Source organism: Fragaria vesca, linkage group LG5 (genome assembly GCF_000184155.1).
Source record: "Fragaria vesca subsp. vesca linkage group LG5, FraVesHawaii_1.0, whole genome shotgun sequence".
In the NCBI taxonomy this organism is placed as follows: Eukaryota; Viridiplantae; Streptophyta; class Magnoliopsida; order Rosales; family Rosaceae; genus Fragaria; species Fragaria vesca.
The window spans coordinates 22,880,684-22,898,121 of NC_020495.1; the positions used below are offsets into that span (position 1 = coordinate 22,880,684).

Genomic DNA, 17,438 nt, shown 5'->3' on the forward strand with positions numbered 1-17,438 from the left:
ACTTGTCCTTATGGGTCTGCCTCCCTGTAAGGATTGCTGCAATTTTGGTTGCTATCTAAAGGTGGTTTTCTTTCCCCTCGATTGTGTAGCTCCCTCACAATACTTTTGGGAAATAAGATCGCCATTATTCTCACTAACTTGCAAGGCACGCCTGCTCAACTTCCTTCTAAGACCCATATGTGAATTTTGCCTCCATGTAGAATACTTCGTAATAGCTTCACCTGTTGTTGTATTCCCTTGCAATAGGTAAATATTGTTTACCTTATTTCCACGCAACACCACACATGAACCCATCATGACCTTCAAAACTCTACCTTTTGTCACAATCTTGTAACCTTTGGAGTCGAGTGCACCAACTGATATGAGATTCCACCTTAAATTGGGTACATATCTGACATCTCCAAAAATTTTCACCAAACCATCATGTGTCTTGATCTTTACTGCTCTAATGCCTTCCACCTTGAAAGATTTTCCTTCCACAGTAAAAATAGTACCATTGTTCACCTTTTTATAATTGATAAACATATCCCTATTGGGACACACATGAAAGGAACAACCAAAATCGAGGACCCAATCATTATCAAACAATATACCAGAATGAGAGGTTGCCATGATAACACAATCACCATAATCTGAAATGAAAGTTGCTGAAACTCTTTGATGAGAATCTTCATTTTTCTCATTTCCTTCATCTTTCTTCTTCTTCAACTTTGGGCAGTGCAACCCGATGTGCCCTTTTTCATGACAGTAGTATCACTCCTTGTCCTTGTGATATCCTAACTTGGATATTAGAGCTCTTCCAACCTTGATCTCAATTTTCTCTCCTTCCTCTAGCAAAAAATACTCTAGAGTCCTCATAATTAACATCTACAACTTTTCTCCTATTTTCATTAGAGAGAAGTGTTGATGTGACTTCATCGAGAACTATACTCTGCTTCCCGTGGACTTGGCTTCTCTGCTTGGGTTTTTATTTGCTTGGATCTACTTGGGTTTTTCCCTAAGCCTGCCACGTCATGGTATCATAATCTAGTGGATAGAAATACAAATCTTCCAAAACTGAAGTTGTGCCGAGAAGTATATGATTTTTGTCTCACTTCCTCTGCAACAAAACCTAGATTCATCACTTTCTCTCTCTAGTCTCTATGCAGAAGAAAAAAGAACAAAGTCTTCGATCTATCTATTTGCAGCCAACATGAATTATGCAATTAATCTAGTTCCAATTAAGTTTGATTATAGACGACAGACGAACGCGAAGCAGTAGCATTTGAGAGGAGCCCGTCTCCAAACTCGATCAAGTTCATGCATTTCTACGATGAATCTGAGCTTTGATAAATTTCTGGGTTCTAGTGCTATGTCATCGAATTGGTTTCTTGTCCTTTGAATCTCGATTGTGTGGTTTGTGTTTTTGATTGATTTGATTCAAGTTTATGAGCTATTCTATTGAGTTTTCTTCTTGATGGATTTCAACCCAGAATATAAAATGTTCTTTGGCTATGAGGTTGTTTGGAGATGCTTTGGATCTGTGTTCTGTGAGTTTGGGTTAATTGTAAACCATATCAGAGAAGAAGACAAAGGAATAGATCAGCTGTTTCATGTTCATGTTCGTGTTTTGCAAGTTTTCATTTAGAAACGTTAGATGTCTTTGTGGTGACGTGGTAGGCTAAAAAAAAACCCAAGCAGATCCAAGCAAATAAAACCCAAGCAGAGAAGCCAAGTCCTCTTCTCATATAACATCGTTGTCACTAAGCGATCATGCTTCTCGGGAAGTGATGCTAGAAGAACCAAGACTTTATCTTCTTCACTCATATTCACCTCCAAGTTTAACAGTTCTAAGAGCATTTTGTTAAACTCATTAAGATGGTCTTGCAAAGTTGTACTTTCATCTATGGTAAACCTGTAGAGTTGCTTCTTGAGATTGATCCGAGAGCGACTTCTCTAGGTAAAGATTTTCAAGCTTTTCCCAAATCCCCTTTGCGGACGTCTCCGTCATGACATTATGCTTGATTTCTTTCGACAAGCACAACCGGATTGTGGTACAAGCTTGCTGATCAAAGCTTATCCACTCATTCTCATTCATCGTCTGGGATTTCCCATCCAAAGCTTTTGATAGACCATCCTTGACTAGGATGTCTTTCACCTCAACTTGCCACATGCTAAAATTATTTTTCCCATCAAATTTCTCGACATCATACCTTGATACCCTCGAAGCCATAACAGATAATACCTAGGCCGAAACCTAGGCTCTAATACCATTTGTTGGGTTTCACGCAGCGGATTGGTCAACAAGATACAATATCGAGAATGTAACTATAATATGGAAAAATAAACACACATAACAACACAAAATTTAAAGTGGTTCCCTCACTCTTTGAGGTACGTCCACGGGGCGTGATCCGATCTTTCTTTACTATTGAGAATAATGAGAACTAAATACAAGGTGTTTCACTCAAGTTTATAACTCAAACTCGAACCCTTGAACCTCTTAACTCACACTCTCAATACCCAGTAAAGCTAACTCTCTTACAATACTTGACAAAGAATGAAATTCTCTCTAAATAAGAGACTACACAACTCGGATGCCACACTGCAGAATGCAAAGGCTTCATGGCTATTTATAGCCAAATCCTTCTCTCTCAACAAGCAAAAATCATGCAAACATGAAAAGCAAAGTCTAGCTTTTCCATCTTTTCCGTTCAATGTTTCTACACCAATAGTCTTAAACTATTACCAATAGTTCTCAACTATTGAGTTCTATGAATGCATGTTCTCACTCATTCTCTATGCATTCCCACAACAATAGTGCATGGATGTAGACTAGCTTGTTCACTTTCTTCAAATACGGCTGCACCTCCCTAGCTATATCTAATTTCATAGCACAATAAATGACCAACTCCTCATGCATTTACTTTGTGCATATATATTGCAGCCAATTTCTTTCATTCAAACAATATTGCACCTACTAGCAAACATAGCATTAGTTTGAGCCACATCTCAACATTCATATGGGAGATGTCCCTTTTAAGTTTACATCTCAGGTATTGTAATCAGTTCTCATTTTGCTTGCAATAGTCTGTGCTTGCAATAGTCTGTGCTTGCAAGGAAAAGCAAGGACAAACACACACTCTGGTGAAACGCAATCTAGAGTCCTAGAGGAATTAACATTTAATCAATAACAAAGGTAGCAAGGGAGAAAACGCTATGGGACAAGTGTGATATAGTCATCGCCCCTTTAGTGTCACCTAAAAAACCAAAAACTCTCAAGTGTTTCATTGTTGGTCGATACACATAAGGGCTTATATCAAGGGCTAGACAAATGTCATGTCAATTTGAATTAGTTTTTACGTTTTACCTGATATGAGGTTTTGACCTTTTGTAGTGTTATCAAGCCATAATTGTGTGCTAATAGGTCAGCATTTGAGCAAAAAGATAATCATGCTCATGCATCCTAAGATTTATAATAAAACATCTGAACTTAATAACAACATCTGAACTATTAGATCTAATAGTGATTTAGTATTGTTTTACTAGTCCGTGGATGAGCATGTGAACATTTGTAGACCGATAACTATAGGTGCGCAAGTATATTACAAGTATATCTTTTTACTTGGACAAAAAAAAAACCAAAAAAAAAAAATAAGAATAAGAAGAGCACCGGGGGTGAGGGGTAGACTCTTCCTTCCTTCTAAAATCTACCAAACTGGTCCAAGTGACGTTGTCATCACAATAGTAGCCCCATGTGTCTTGAACATATCCTTCCGAAACGAATCGAGCCTTTCCAATCATATGACATCATGATCATGTGAACCTCGCCCCACGGCACACATCGCTTTTATTTGCATTAATCTCCTGCTCTCTCCCCGCAACACGTTTCTCCGGAAATTTTCTTTCCCACAGAAAAAAAAAAAAAAAAAAAATCTTGCCTTTTACTTTCACGGCCATTGTTTCCATCGACGTTTTAAGCTTTTTAGCTTCCTTTACTTTGGGAGGTAGAAAGAGATCAAAATTTCTTCTGGGTTTTGATCATGGGTGGTGCCTCTCCAATCTCTGGTGATTTTTCTTTCTTGCGTTTTGTAAAGTTAAATATCTTTCTGGTGGGATTGTATATTTTCATTGATATTCTGTTGAGGATTTATTTGGGGTCTTGATCAGTTTTGTGTGTTGCAAAAACCGTTGTGTTTGTTCATGAAATGTGTTTCTTTCATTGATTATCTGCTGGGATATGGGTGAGGGGTAATGGGGAAAAAGGTAATAAATTTTTACAGATTAGTGTAACAATGGGTTTGGATAATCTTATGATATAGATTAAGGGCTCATAGGTCCCCCTGTTTGCCTCCTGAACTATTTGCATTGCTTTAAGATTATGTTGTTGCTGCAAAAGAACTGAATCATTGCAATTCAAAATTTCAATGGAAAAGGAGTTGTCTTTGTAGATATTTAGCCATTTAGGATTATGCATCATTAAACATCTAATCATCTGTCAATGCTGGAGCAAATTTTGAAATAATCTAGGCAAGACCAGAAATATGGGATGACTTGTATGTCGATGATCCAGTGAAATTCTGTTTTATGATGCATTCTTTCAATTTTTTTTCCCCTTTTTTTAATCAGGCCTTTGTTTGACAAGGTTATGTGTTGCTTGTTGTATGACAAGGTTATGTGTTGCTTGTTGTTTCTTTTGGGTTGCAGAGATGATAGATGGTTGCACTTCCGATACTGACTTTGACAAGGAAGGGAAGGGAAAGAGACTATGGAAGAAAGTAAAATATCAGCTTATTGAATACCATTCATTGCCTATGTTCTTAAGGGACAATGAGTTCATTCTGGGTTACTACCGATCAGAATGGCCATTGAAGCAAGTGTTTCTAAGCATGTTTTCTATCCACAATGAAACTCTTAATGTCTGGACGTAAGTATACTAGCCCTGTTTATAATCCAATACTACTGTATTTCTCTTTTCATTTCTCCCATCTGGATTGAATCCACCAACTTGTTCAGTATCTTTTGAAATGTCTCATGAAGTCATTATATTGAAGCTTACCGTCTTATGAAAAGAACATTGATTACCTGAGATTGATATTATAACTGTTTTTCTTAAACATTTTTGACTCTGTTTGCAGGCATTTGATTGGCTTCTTCCTTTTCCTTTTCCTCACCATTTACACAGCAACAAGAGCTCCGGAAATCATTGATCTGCATTACCTGCAACGTTTGCCTGACATGATTAGAAGTGCCGATTTCCACAAAATTCATCCAGAACTGTTGAATTGCCTTCCTTCACTACCCAACCTGTCTGATTTTAAGACATCTCTGCCATCTATGGATTTTCTTTCTTCAGTTTCAGGGAATCTAGTGGAACTTGTCACCAATTGCTTGCCTGAGCGGTTATCACATTCCTACCAAGCCGACAATTCTGTACCGGTATTGCCCTGCTCCATGACATTAATTTGTGTAACATGCAACTCTGCTTGTAATATATGGTCACACAAATCTTTTTTTTGGTGATTTCAAATTTGATGACTTCCCATTCATATGAATGAATTTTGACCAACCTACCTGATTAGATATCCTTTTGTCTTGATGAAAATTGAATATTCGAGTATTTTCTGGCTGGCCTCAATCAAAGGTTATTTTCAATTGAGTAACATTTATGATTAAATGTTACGGTTGTGAAAGGTCTCTATATGACATGTTCTTTATACCTGTGGAAACATATATTTTAAGTTTAAGTTCTTTTCTTTCCGTGTTCACAGCCTGATGTCTTTGTGCTTTATTTGATAATTGCAGCATGGAGTAACAGATGATGTGATGGACATGGTTGCTCCCCTTATGGTTCGGCCAATTACAAGGTGGCCTTTCTTTGCCTTCTTAGGTGGAGCCATGTTCTGCTTGCTAGCCAGTAGCGCATGCCACCTCCTTGCTTGCCATTCGGCACGCCTTTCGTACATTGTTCTGAGGTGTGACTATGCAGGCATCGCTGCACTCATTGCAACCTCGTTTTACCCTCCCGTCTACTACTCATTCATGTGCAACCCCTTCTTTTGCAATCTCTACTTGGGATTCATAACAATTCTTGGTATTGCCACCATTGCTTTTTCCCTCCTGCCAATGTTTCAAGGACCCAAGTTCCGCAGTACTCGCGCCTCTCTCTTCTTTGGGATGGGTGTGTCTGGTGTGGTTCCTTTAGTTCATAAGCTCATATTGTTCCGGAATCGGCCTGAGGTCCTGCAGACTACTTGTTACGAGGTGTTAATGGGAGTCCTCTATGGATTGGGGGCTGTGATTTATGCCACAAGGATACCTGAGCGGTGGAGACCAGGAAAGTTCGACATTGCCGGCCACAGTCACCAACTGTTTCATATATTGGTTGTGGCAGCAGCTTACACGCATTATCAAGCAGGACTCGTCTATTTAAGATGGCGGGACTTGCAGGGTTGTTAGAATTTAGCCTTGGGACCCAAGCATTAGCAGACGGGGCTCTCCTAGGCTCTCTGTTTGCGCTATTGTACCTTGTCATGAATCAAGGTGTGTACTTATTTTTTTCCCTTGGCCATAATAAAGTTGTAGTGCTGTTGGCCAGAAGGCACGTCCATGGCTGATGTATGTAATGAAGTTAGAACGATTTCATAGCCCCCCACCCACATGTATATGATGAAAGCTATGAAACTATGGTCTGCGATTTATGACTACTGTTGGCTTTGGAAGATTGTTCATCAGTTGTAAGGTTCACCTATAATACCTTAATGACGGTTTCTTTGCTTGGATTTGTTTGGATATCGATTTTGCTTCCAAATCATATTCGCTCAATCTAATGGTTACAAGGGAAAATGCATAAAAGTGTTGTAATTCTTAATAGCCATTGGATTAGGTAAGGATGATTTGAAAGCATTAGCCATTGGATTAGTTGAGTGCTAATCTTCAAACTCCTCCGGACTTGAAAAAAGAGCTAAAATGCTCTTGAGCTACAAAACCTATAAATACAGGGCCAGACTGTTCCACCCCGAAATACAAAAAAGCCCACTCCATTGCTTCAATATCTTTGTTCTACTTTTTCCTCTCACACTCAAAACTCACAGGCCAGAGTCCACCACTAACCACCGCTCTCAACCGTCAATGGAGGTTTCCGCCACCTCAGCTTCCAGCTTCTCGCTTCACGCGCGCCTCTCAGCTCCTCGAGCCCTAAATCCAAACCGCATCCAAACGATGTCGTCTTGTTCGCCTCTCAGAGCCTCCCTCTCCTCCAACTTCCTCTCGCCCTCCGCCGGCGGCAGCGTCTCCTCAGACCTCTCCGGCTTCAAGCTCCGCCCTTCCTCTCTCAATCCGGCGTCGTATCGTGGCTCTAAGCCCAAACGCGGTGTCGTCACCATGGTAACTCCACTAATTACCTTCACACGTTTCGCTCCCAATTTCGCTTTCTTCAAAAATCTAATCTTTATGCGTTTTCTAAGGTGTAATTAAGCTCGATTGATATTTACTAGAAGAAATTTGAGATTTTGGGCAATGTTTGATATGTGATGACAATGAATTTGAAATTTGAATTTGGTGTGATAGGTTATTCCATTTCAAAGAGGAAGTGCGTGGGAGCAACCACCTCCGGACCTGGCATCGTATTTATACAAGAACCGAATTGTTTACTTGGGAATGTCGCTTGTTCCTTCAGTAACTGAGTTGATTCTTGCAGAGTTTCTCTACCTTCAGTACGAGGACGATACGAAGCCTATCTACTTGTACATAAATTCCACTGGAACAACCAAGGTTTGAAGTCCGGACCTTATTTATATTCGCTAGGTTTAGTAGGACTGTTTGCTTAGCACATTGGGTTCATTAAAGCACACTGTCGATGGGAGATATGATATTATGTGAGCATTGGAAGTTTCAAGTTTGTTGGAAATGTGGATAAGTGCTAAATGCCTCCCCCAACAATCAAAATAAGTAATAGGGAACCGCCGCTACTTTTTAGGCATGTCCTAGGTTTTAGATTCTTCAGGAGGATATGTTGTATTACGTTATTGTGCATAAATCATCCTTGGTAGTAGTGCTGTTGCATGTCATGCCAGAAGTGGCTTAGATGTTAATGTTGGTGCTCGAGTTGGTTGTATTTGTGCTAAAGAAGGTGGTTTCAACGTAACATAGCAGTTCTGGTGATATGTTTATACCATTTAGTTGTGTTCCCAGAGGTTTTTTGTGATTTGATTCTTGGGGAGACGAGTTTAATATGTGTAAATTGTTGGCAGCAGTATTTATCATAAGGCAAAAGGTCCTTTGCAAGATTCTGAACTAAATAATGAATGATATCTCTTGTTTTCTTTAAGTTTTAGGCTATTTCTGCATTGTTTTTCTGAATTTGTTATTCAAGTTCTTTGCAACAGTAAGTGATCACTATTAATAAACTTGATCAGAAAGCAGAGTAGTTGATTCTTAATTGCTTAAGTACACCTTAGTGTAGAAATTTCTCTTCCCAGCTTTTGCCTCTTTTCGCATTTACTCGTAACAGAAAAATGTAGATTATGAATATTGCCCCATTTTCCCCCTTTCATTTAATATAGTAATTCGTTAATATTAGTTTTATCTTGTATTCTCCAGGGTGGTGAGAAATTGGGGTACGAGACAGAAGCTCTTGCCATATATGATGTCATGCGGTAACTAATTTGTTTTTTTTTTTATTTGCTATATCATGTATTTTTTCCATCTTACCTTTCATTGAATTTTATGGATGTTATGAACTTCACCCTTGGAGGTTAAACTGTGTTTTCACCGCTGCAGGTATGTCAAGCCACCGATATTTACTCTTTGTGTTGGTAATGCTTGGGGAGAAGCCGCTTTACTCTTGGCTGCTGGTGCAAAGGGAAACCGTTCTGCGTTACCCTCATCAACAATCATGATAAAGCAGGTTCTATCTTTATCACTAAATTTCTTGAGCTTCAAAGTACGTATCAATTAAATGATATATGCCAGGCTGAATTAAGAATTTGAGCTGGGTGTGGCACTAGTGAACAAATTACATTCTGACCAAATTAGTTATCTTATTTTCTATTTATGTGCAGCCAATTGCAAGGTTCCAAGGTCAAGCAACAGATATTGAACTTGCAAGAAAAGAAGTGAAGAATGTGAAAGACGAGTTGGTAAGAATAATGGTCATTGGACTACACATTTATTTCGATGTTCACTGTTGCTCATTGATTACATTTGAATGTTGGCTGAAACTTAAAAGTAACAATATGATACAGAGACTATCTGTTCTGTTTTCTTGTGGTTCCATTTTTCTCTTTTCTATAGCTGGAAAGTGAAACCAATTGGAAAATTGTGGCTTATAATTTATCAGAAAAAAAAAACAAAAGAAGTATAAAATTGTATTGTTGTTGTTATTACTAACTGTTCTAGGAATGTGTTCATAATCAACTGGAGGTAGATGAATTATAAAATTGGAGAGAAGTGGGACTTGTCCAACAAAAAGAAAAAGAAATGTGCAACAGTTGTGATTGAGTTTACAAGTTGAAGTTTGTAGAATGTAATCTATGTAAATTGGCTGGTTACAAACTAACTCCTTGTTGGTTAACTGCAATTAAAGTACTTTGAGTGTCTATATCTTTCAATCTGACACTCTGTCAAAGTTCACAGCATTTAGCTCAGGAGCAATAGTTCCATGTATAGAAATGAAAAGAAAAGAAAGACTTCTGCTATTTAATCTTCATCTCGGAATTTCCATTTTGTAATACACAAATCAATGAAACAAGCCATCAGTCTGTAAGTAGAAAAAACAAAATTGTTCCCCTTTATAAAGAGTTTCCCCTTGATTCTTTTCATTTATTGTTAACATATCTTTGAACAGGCGTTGGTTGCTAAACATATGTAGTTGAGTTCAGAAGTGACTAATTTTTTAAATTGCATGTGAAATCTGCATTTTTGATGTCCAGGCCAACATAAGTTTAAACAAGAAGGGATCTATGGATTCATTGTTTGTTGATTTGTGTTGCAGGTCAAGCTCTTTGCTAAGCATGTTGGAAAATCGACCGAGCAAATTGAAGCAGACATTAGACGTCCAAAATATTTCAGTCCCAGCGAGGCAGTTGAATATGGCATCATAGACAAGGTACCTTTAGTTGAAAGACTTAATATGTGTCTGGTCTATTTTTTACCATACTATATTTTGACTGTTTCCAATTTCTTTCTAGGTACTATACAATGAAAGGGGTCATAAAGACAGGGGAGTAGTCGCTGACCTGAAAAAGGCACAGCTTATTTGATGAAAGGAAAACATGGAATGATTATTGGAATTAACATTCAGGTACAAAGATATAACACGTTACTGTCAAGTTGTAAGAATTGATTGCATATTTGTCCGTATTAAGTTGAAATGATGCCTCGTAGTTGAGTTTGACTATCAGTGACCCCTTTTCACCAGCAGTGAAACCTTCTTGTACTCCTATGCAGTGCTTTTCATTACTTGCACCTGTTTTCTACTCTTCAGTGACTTATGGCTGGACAATTCAGTTAGTTGGTTTATAATTGGAAATTGTAGGTTTGACTTTGTCGTAAGTTCTGATTAATTGAAAAAGGATGGAAACCGTAAGCCGCCAACATCAATATTCCTGGGTAGTGTATCATGAAACATTGTAACACTGCATTAACTTTGTAGTGTTAGCTTTTTATCATTAAGATAGAGGCACCTCATTTTCTGTTGCATTATGACCATGAGTATGAAGTGCTTTTACGCGCCAATGTAAAGTGCTTTCACTGGCCATTTACTTTTTGTGGAAAAGTTTTTCCCTCTCTAGTTTCATTTCTACTCCTTTCTATCGTTGGTCCCTTGTTGACTCCTAGTTTTGTGTTTATTGTTGGGCAAGGATGTGTTGGTTCTAGAATTGAAGGAATTGCTTGTTCTTTTGATGGTCACATCTTTTTACCATTATTTTTCCAGATGATTCAGTAAGGGGACACCTAGAAGAGGTGGTAGGTGCTATATGGTTAGCTTGCTTACAGGTGGATTCACTTATTTAGTGTTTCATTTGATTGCTCATGGGAATGAGCGTGACTAAAGAGGTAGTTTTGGTTGGTGGGATGCGTTGATGGTACTTACATTTCTTTTTGTGACATCACCACCTTTTTGCCCACATCCCAAATTACAAGTGTAAAAGTGTAATGCAAGGAAGTAGGAGATTAGAAGATATGACCCGTACACATCATTAGACATCATTGCATTGTCTCAATAGTTCCTCTTCCATTATTTGCCTCTAGTGGCTCTTCCATTTGTGGAGCTATGTGACTGACACCCATAATCCATCATAGTGAATGTCACTCCCTGAGTTGGGAACATCCTCCTTGAAACTATAATATAATCAGGTGTGAACATATCTGATGATACATGTTAGGAACTTTACATTTGTTGTAGTTGGCATTGGGTTCATGGATTTACGTTGTCTAAGAAAATGTTACTTGAATGGTAAATCAATATTATTTTTTGGTTCAAACAGTCAAGAAGCTAGATAATATACATTGTTTGAGCTGCTAATTAAATAAGTGATGCTTTCCTGAGGTCATAACTGTACAAAGTGTGTTTTAAATTCGTTTTGAAGGAGTTTTGGAATTCAATTCCAAATACTAACAATTTGATGGTTTGACTTTTTTGTTAGATGTATGTGCAAACTTATAATTTCAAATCAACTTGTTTCAGATGCAAGTTTATGAGATGATTGGCTTCTTCAGTACTGGAGCAAGAGTTTGCACCATTCACTGAAAACCCAGTGTTAAAGCCACAAATGGTACACAAAAGTGCAGCAAAAGAGTCCATAGTACATGCCTTAACTTGTATGATTCCCAAAGAATTTTGATTGTTTTCTGGGTTTGGTTGAATTACATGTGCTAGAACTAGGCTTATTTGTAGAAACCGTTGAAAAGAAATCATGTTGTATTCAGCTTACAGTATTTGTTATTATATTTACTATTAGAAAGGACACACTCGGAAAATATGTAAGGATAGATTCGCGCCATCTATGGTGTAGCACTCCATCACCTTGCTTAGTAGCACAACGACGTTCTTACTCTTTCACAACCTCATTTTCATGATTTAGGTTGCTCTTATTTTGCACCCTCCTAAGACTTAGAAATCTATGAATTCGCTAAAAACCTAGTTTCTACTCTAGCTTCTTCTCTTTTATTCTTTATTAGTTGATATTGATGCATGAAGCTTCTCATAAGTATGACTATCGTACATGTCTTACGAATCTGATACCCTTACAATTAGTAAGTTTTCATAAACTGATCTTGGTTCTCAATTGCAGAAAAAATGAGGACTGTTTATTGTAGTACATTCATCCATTGGTTGTGAAAGATTTTGAGTGCTGTGAATTTACTCCACCTTGATTCCTTACATTTTCATAACCGACCCTACTTTGAATGCTTGTTTTGATTGGCACTTTGGGACTAAAAATGACTGAAGTGGAAACTTCTGTTGGGTGGCACGCTTTGTTGTTGGTAGTTATAGTTTGTCTTCTCCGACAACACGAACTTGTGCTCTTTCCCTTTCATCCTTCATTCCTTCTCATCCCAAGTTACAGGTGTAAGAGTGGGACGCGAGGAAGTAGGAGATCTGATGCCAGTATACTTCATTGCATTTTCTCAATAGTTACTCGCTTACTCTTTGCCCCATTATATATGCTCTAAGTGGCTCTCCCATTTGTGGAGAATATGATTGTTCAACCCAGTATAGTGAAAGTCACTAGCTTTCTCTGATGTGGTATTTGCCAGCTGTATGAACAAATTATTAGTTGACACTTTCCGGAAAGTTTACGCTGTTGCAGTAGATAGTTGATACTATACTAGTACGTGCGTTTTTATGTGTTTTCAGGTTCGAAAATCCGATGCAAATATGTATTGCTTATGGTGCAATTCACACAGTGTGATTGCACCGAGCCGCTGAGGTCACAACAGCACAAAGTGTGACTGTTACAGTAATGCTCAGTGCATAAATCAGAGATCAATTCATGTGAAGGCAATTAGTTTATGCATGATGTTGAAAGGTTTAGAAAAGATTTGGATATGTTTGCCAAATTTGTGCTAAATAGTGACCATTGTGATTTCTTATTTACACTGCCAGGCTTAATCATAAGGTGTTTGAGTCTATGACCCATCAGCCAAGGACCCAGATGCTTGTTGCATACATGAAAACCAAAAGGTTCACAGAAGAAAGATTGGCGTGTAAAAACTTGCAGTTTGCCATACATGTAATTTTAATTGTGGCATGGTATCTTTATTATGGGAGTAATGAATGAATCTTGTTCATACGATTGGAAGGAAAGGGTTTTCCAAATTCAAAAACTAGCTAGGGGAGTTCCTATTAGATCTTGAAGAAAACCGTAGACTGTAAATAGAAGAATTTAAGTTTGGCAAATAGTAATCGGGAATATAGTCTAAACAGTATCTGACTTTTTGGAGAATATAAAAACAGTATTTCACGTTCTTATTGCAACCGAAGATCGGTACCTAAAACTGTTGGCTCTGTTTAAAAAACTGATGGTAAACATATTTTTAGTGAGAACATGCACCTTAAGTCAAATGCCAAATACAATGTAATCACCAAACTTCATGTTACAGTTTCTTCTCATACCTTATCAAAAGACCTATTTGAAATGCCAAGTTCCTTTTTTCTTCTTCTTCTTCTTCTTCTGCATTAGACGTATGTTTTTCCTACAAAGTAGGCTTTACATAAACAAGTAGCCAAGCAGGCAAATGGACGAGGAAGATTAAGACTCACCAACCCATTATATTTCTCTTTCTCTTTGGCCAGGCGACGATTCTGATTTCTGCAATACATAGAAGAAACACCACCCACCACCCGCCCCCGCCCCCCCCCCCCCCCCCGAATACGCTTGTTTCAATTCTGGCATATGATAAACACAAAACATGTCAAAGACACTCTATCGAAAAACATTTCAGACACAAAATAATCAGCTGCCTTTTAATAAACTTCTCAAGTGTTAACATTTCTCGTGGTTGGTTACAGCCAACCTAAATGTGCCAAAATTTCAAGTCCAATTAGCTATGAAATTGTAAGTGCTCTTACTCTAATCTAATCAAAGAGCATAGATCTTTATTTGATTTTTAGGAAGTTCGAATTCCATAAGAATTCCTCAGTGCGTTACAACCAAACAAGATGATGGCTTTGGTACTTTGGTCATTTGGTGGTTTTGGATTAGTCCACTTGTTTATAGCCCCTTAGTTATTAGCTAGACTTCGGTAATTGACTTCAAAATTAAACCAACTAATAAACTTCGATCACTACATGCTGTCAGATTGATTAGCAACTAATAGCGGATGGCCTGTTCACCAAAAATATGTGCATCTGTCACCATTTGGTCTAGTGTAAGTGCGTTTCAACCAAACAAGATGATGGCTTTGGTATTTTGGTGGGTTTGGATTAGTCCACTTGTTTATAGCCCCTTAGTTATCAGCTAGACTTCAGTACGTAATTGACTTACAAATTAAACCAACTAATAAACTTCACTACATGCATGTCAATCAGATTGATTAGCAACAAATAGCGGATGGCCTGTTCACAAAAAACATGGATGCCCACCGTTTGGTCTAGTGATATTAGTCTCTCCTTAGCAAATAAAAGGTCGTGAGTTTGACTCATAATAAATTCGTTATAGCATTTCAATTGTTTGTTTAATAAAAAAATAAAAAAATGTGCATCTTAGAGACATTTGTGGAACCTTTGAGAAGTAGCATGATATCAAATGCAATATTCGTCACAAAATCAGAATGTGTATGACTCTTTGCTCTTAGGTTTCTTGCCCATTATTCAAGTCTTTATTTACATGATCATGTATCCGGTTTTGTGAAAATAATAAAATTGTGTGTATCCAAAACTTACGTCCAGCTTCTCTTACTCAAATGGTTCAGAGTTTATCTATCTCTCTCGTCATATATGACCTCACATTGCATTGAGAAACTGGAGTAATGGTCCCAAATATAGTAGTGATTAACTGCTTAAGAAGCTAACTAAAACTATTTTGCAGGTACAAAGAACAAGATACAAAAGTTTTCAATAGTATAATTATATGCAGATATATAATATTCTGATCCATCTACAAAATAATCTGTTCATCAGAAATGGGATTGGAAGGGGGTCGATTATCAAAGGGTTCCACGTAGAAACGTACACGTTATCAATTCAATCCTAAACTGCAGCTCCAGTTTCTTTTGCTCTCTGTAGTTCCAAAGTGGGGGAAGAAAAAGGCAGAATAATACCTCATCAACATGCACTTACTTATGTCATGCCTCGACTATAAATATAGGACACACATATCTTTGCTCTCTCACATCACAGCAACCTCATAAACTCTTAACTCTTTTGATTCTTGCTAGCCACCTGAGCTTGCATTGCTTTGTTTCATTGTTTAGGGTGATTGTTTGTTACAGACATGGGTAGCTTTCATTGTTTTCTTGCTATCCTCGGCCTAGTGCTCTTGCCTGCACTATGCACCTCTCAAGATACATTTACACGCTCCAGAGCAACCTATTATGGTAGCCCTGATTGCTATGGAAACCCAAGTATGCAACCTTTTATTTTCTTTGTATATATACGACATGCATGGACAGCATGGTAGAGACCTAGCTAGCATGCATCTTACATGGTATCGTGTAAATATAAATGTATAGATTGATATTAACTGTCTCATGGTTTTTATTTCCAAAATGTCATTGTCTATTAACTCTATTTGTTTACCCGAAAGGAGTTGTATTATGTGTACCATATGAACCTGCATGAAAGAATGCATATTTCGTTATAGGTACTATTGATTGTTGACTAGCATGCATTTTGATAGTCTTAATTAGACCAGAGAGAAGCCAAAGCCTTCTTTTTTGGCCAATAATACGAAGCTAGCAAACATATATTGCAAACTCATATCCTTAATGTCGAAATGCTTAACTAGTTTGGTTTATCATCTAAAATGGTTTAGTTAGTTTTGATTAATGATTTATGTGCTCATCATGTAGCTGGAGCTTGTGGTTATGGAGAATTTGGAAGGACCGTAAATGATGGTCAAGTATCTGCAGTTGCTAGGCTCTACAGAAATGGCACTGGCTGTGGTGGATGTTACAAGGTAAAGAACTTCAACTTAGTTTATCATTAATATTCTAGCTAGCTAGCCTAGAAATGAACAAGTTGTAATATTCAAAGTTCATGACCTAGCTATAATCATGCTGATTAGCACTAACAATAAACTAAAACAAATGGCTTCTTTATTCTATAACGATAATTAACTTTCTGTATGTGATTCAGGTTAGGTGCATATACCCTCCACATTGCAGTAATGAAGGGGTGAATGTGGTGGTGACCGATTATGGCGAAGGAGACAGAACTGACTTCATCTTCACCCCTAAAGCTTATGGCAAGTTGGCAAACAGCCCAGCTTCAACTGAGATTTTGTTTGCTTATGGTGTGGTTGATATAGAATTCAGAAGGATCCCTTGCCAGTATCCTACTCCCAACCTGGTCTTCAAGGTCCATGAACATAGCAAAGCTCCATTATACTTGGCTATAGTGATGCAATATGTAGCTGGCCAGAATGATATCACAGCTGTTGAGTTGTGGCAGGTAAAGTTCATGTCAATTGCAAACCAAAACCCCTTGACTTTGGTTTAGTAAAGTTTTGAGTTTGAATAAGAACTGGCTCGATCGACACAGAACCTCATTGCGAATATGCAAAACATATGGATCATTCTCATCCACTTTTTCTATATATATCGGTAGATATTCACATTTTGTTTGGCAGGAGGATTGCAAAGAATGGAGAGGCATGCGTAGAGTATTTGGAGCAGTATGGGACACTCAAAGCCCACCTAGTGGTTCCATTGACATGAGGTTCCAAGTGAGTGGCAGCGCAGGGGTCAAATGGGTGCAGGCACCCAAAGCCATCCCTAGTGATTGGAAGGCCGGGGCTGCCTATACATCAGACATTCAGCTCACTTAGTTTAACTACTGCTACTTCATTACCTGCAGCTATATATATATATATAGTACTCCATCTCTATCTCACTGAGATGAGCCTTTATCCCCTTTAGGATAGAAACTAAGTTTCCCAGTGACCACATTCCATGCTTATAGTTAATTGCTTGTTATATATTGTTGTGATGTATGCTGTGTATTAGGTGCAAGTGCATTGCCTTGCCCAAGTAGTGGGATTCTGTACTTTGGATTGGTGAACTTGCATCTATAATATGAATAAAGTTCCTTCCTTTTGGACCCTTGAATTTATTTTCTTAATTCACAGTTCAGTTCTTCTTAAACCCCGATCAAGCACTTTACATAGTAAAGAATTAAAGGGGAAAAAAATTGATCGAAGTTTAAACATAATAAAATTGCACTTGCACACTCATGAGCTGCATAAATTGCATAATGCTTGCGTAATCTCTCCTGAAGGGTCCTCAATCTTTCG

General features: G+C 37.9%; 3 protein-coding genes across 3 annotated transcripts; all 3 read left to right on the forward strand.

Moving 5' to 3' along the window:
* The first annotated feature begins 3,808 nt into the window (after positions 1-3,808).
* LOC101311287 (progestin and adipoQ receptor family member 4-like) lies at positions 3,809-6,734 on the forward strand. The gene is made up of 4 exons (XM_004300282.1): positions 3,809-4,047; positions 4,687-4,906; positions 5,118-5,418; positions 5,785-6,734. Exons 1-4 carry the CDS (start codon positions 4,023-4,025, stop codon positions 6,436-6,438), a joined length of 1,200 nt encoding a protein of 399 aa, XP_004300330.1. The 5' UTR covers positions 3,809-4,022; the 3' UTR covers positions 6,439-6,734.
* Positions 6,735-7,008: 274 nt separating this feature from the next.
* On the forward strand, positions 7,009-12,042 carry LOC101311578 (ATP-dependent Clp protease proteolytic subunit-related protein 4, chloroplastic-like). Its single transcript, XM_004300283.1, has 8 exons — positions 7,009-7,365; positions 7,549-7,752; positions 8,581-8,636; positions 8,761-8,887; positions 9,042-9,119; positions 9,974-10,087; positions 10,170-10,282; positions 11,669-12,042. The coding sequence occupies exons 1-7, from the start codon at positions 7,111-7,113 to the stop codon at positions 10,239-10,241; spliced, it is 906 nt and encodes a 301-aa protein (XP_004300331.1). The 5' UTR covers positions 7,009-7,110; the 3' UTR covers positions 10,242-10,282; positions 11,669-12,042.
* A 3,272-nt stretch (positions 12,043-15,314) lies between these two features.
* LOC101311867 (expansin-like B1-like) lies at positions 15,315-17,250 on the forward strand. The gene is made up of 4 exons (XM_004300284.1): positions 15,315-15,549; positions 15,997-16,103; positions 16,283-16,597; positions 16,776-17,250. Exons 1-4 carry the CDS (start codon positions 15,420-15,422, stop codon positions 16,971-16,973), a joined length of 750 nt encoding a protein of 249 aa, XP_004300332.1. The 5' UTR covers positions 15,315-15,419; the 3' UTR covers positions 16,974-17,250.
* Positions 17,251-17,438: the final 188 nt, after the last annotated feature.

Excerpts from the sequence above, each read along its gene's own strand:
- LOC101311287 (XM_004300282.1), top strand. The coding sequence starts at position 4,023 with ATGGGTGGTGCCTCTCCAATCTCTG. Across the intron at positions 4,048-4,686 it reads TGGTGCCTCTCCAATCTCTG|AGATGATAGATGGTTGCACT; the intron begins GTGATTTTTCTT and ends TTTGGGTTGCAG. Across the intron at positions 4,907-5,117 it reads GAAACTCTTAATGTCTGGAC|GCATTTGATTGGCTTCTTCC; the intron begins GTAAGTATACTA and ends CTCTGTTTGCAG.
- LOC101311578 (XM_004300283.1), top strand. The coding sequence starts at position 7,111 with ATGGAGGTTTCCGCCACCTCAGCTTCCAGCTTCTCGCTTCACGCGCGC. Across the intron at positions 7,366-7,548 it reads AACGCGGTGTCGTCACCATG|GTTATTCCATTTCAAAGAGG; the intron begins GTAACTCCACTA and ends TTGGTGTGATAG. Across the intron at positions 8,888-9,041 it reads CAACAATCATGATAAAGCAG|CCAATTGCAAGGTTCCAAGG; the intron begins GTTCTATCTTTA and ends ATTTATGTGCAG.
- LOC101311867 (XM_004300284.1), top strand. The coding sequence starts at position 15,420 with ATGGGTAGCTTTCATTGTTTTCTTGCTATCCTCGGCCTAGTGCTCTTG. Across the intron at positions 15,550-15,996 it reads TGATTGCTATGGAAACCCAA|CTGGAGCTTGTGGTTATGGA; the intron begins GTATGCAACCTT and ends CTCATCATGTAG. Across the intron at positions 16,104-16,282 it reads GCTGTGGTGGATGTTACAAG|GTTAGGTGCATATACCCTCC; the intron begins GTAAAGAACTTC and ends TATGTGATTCAG.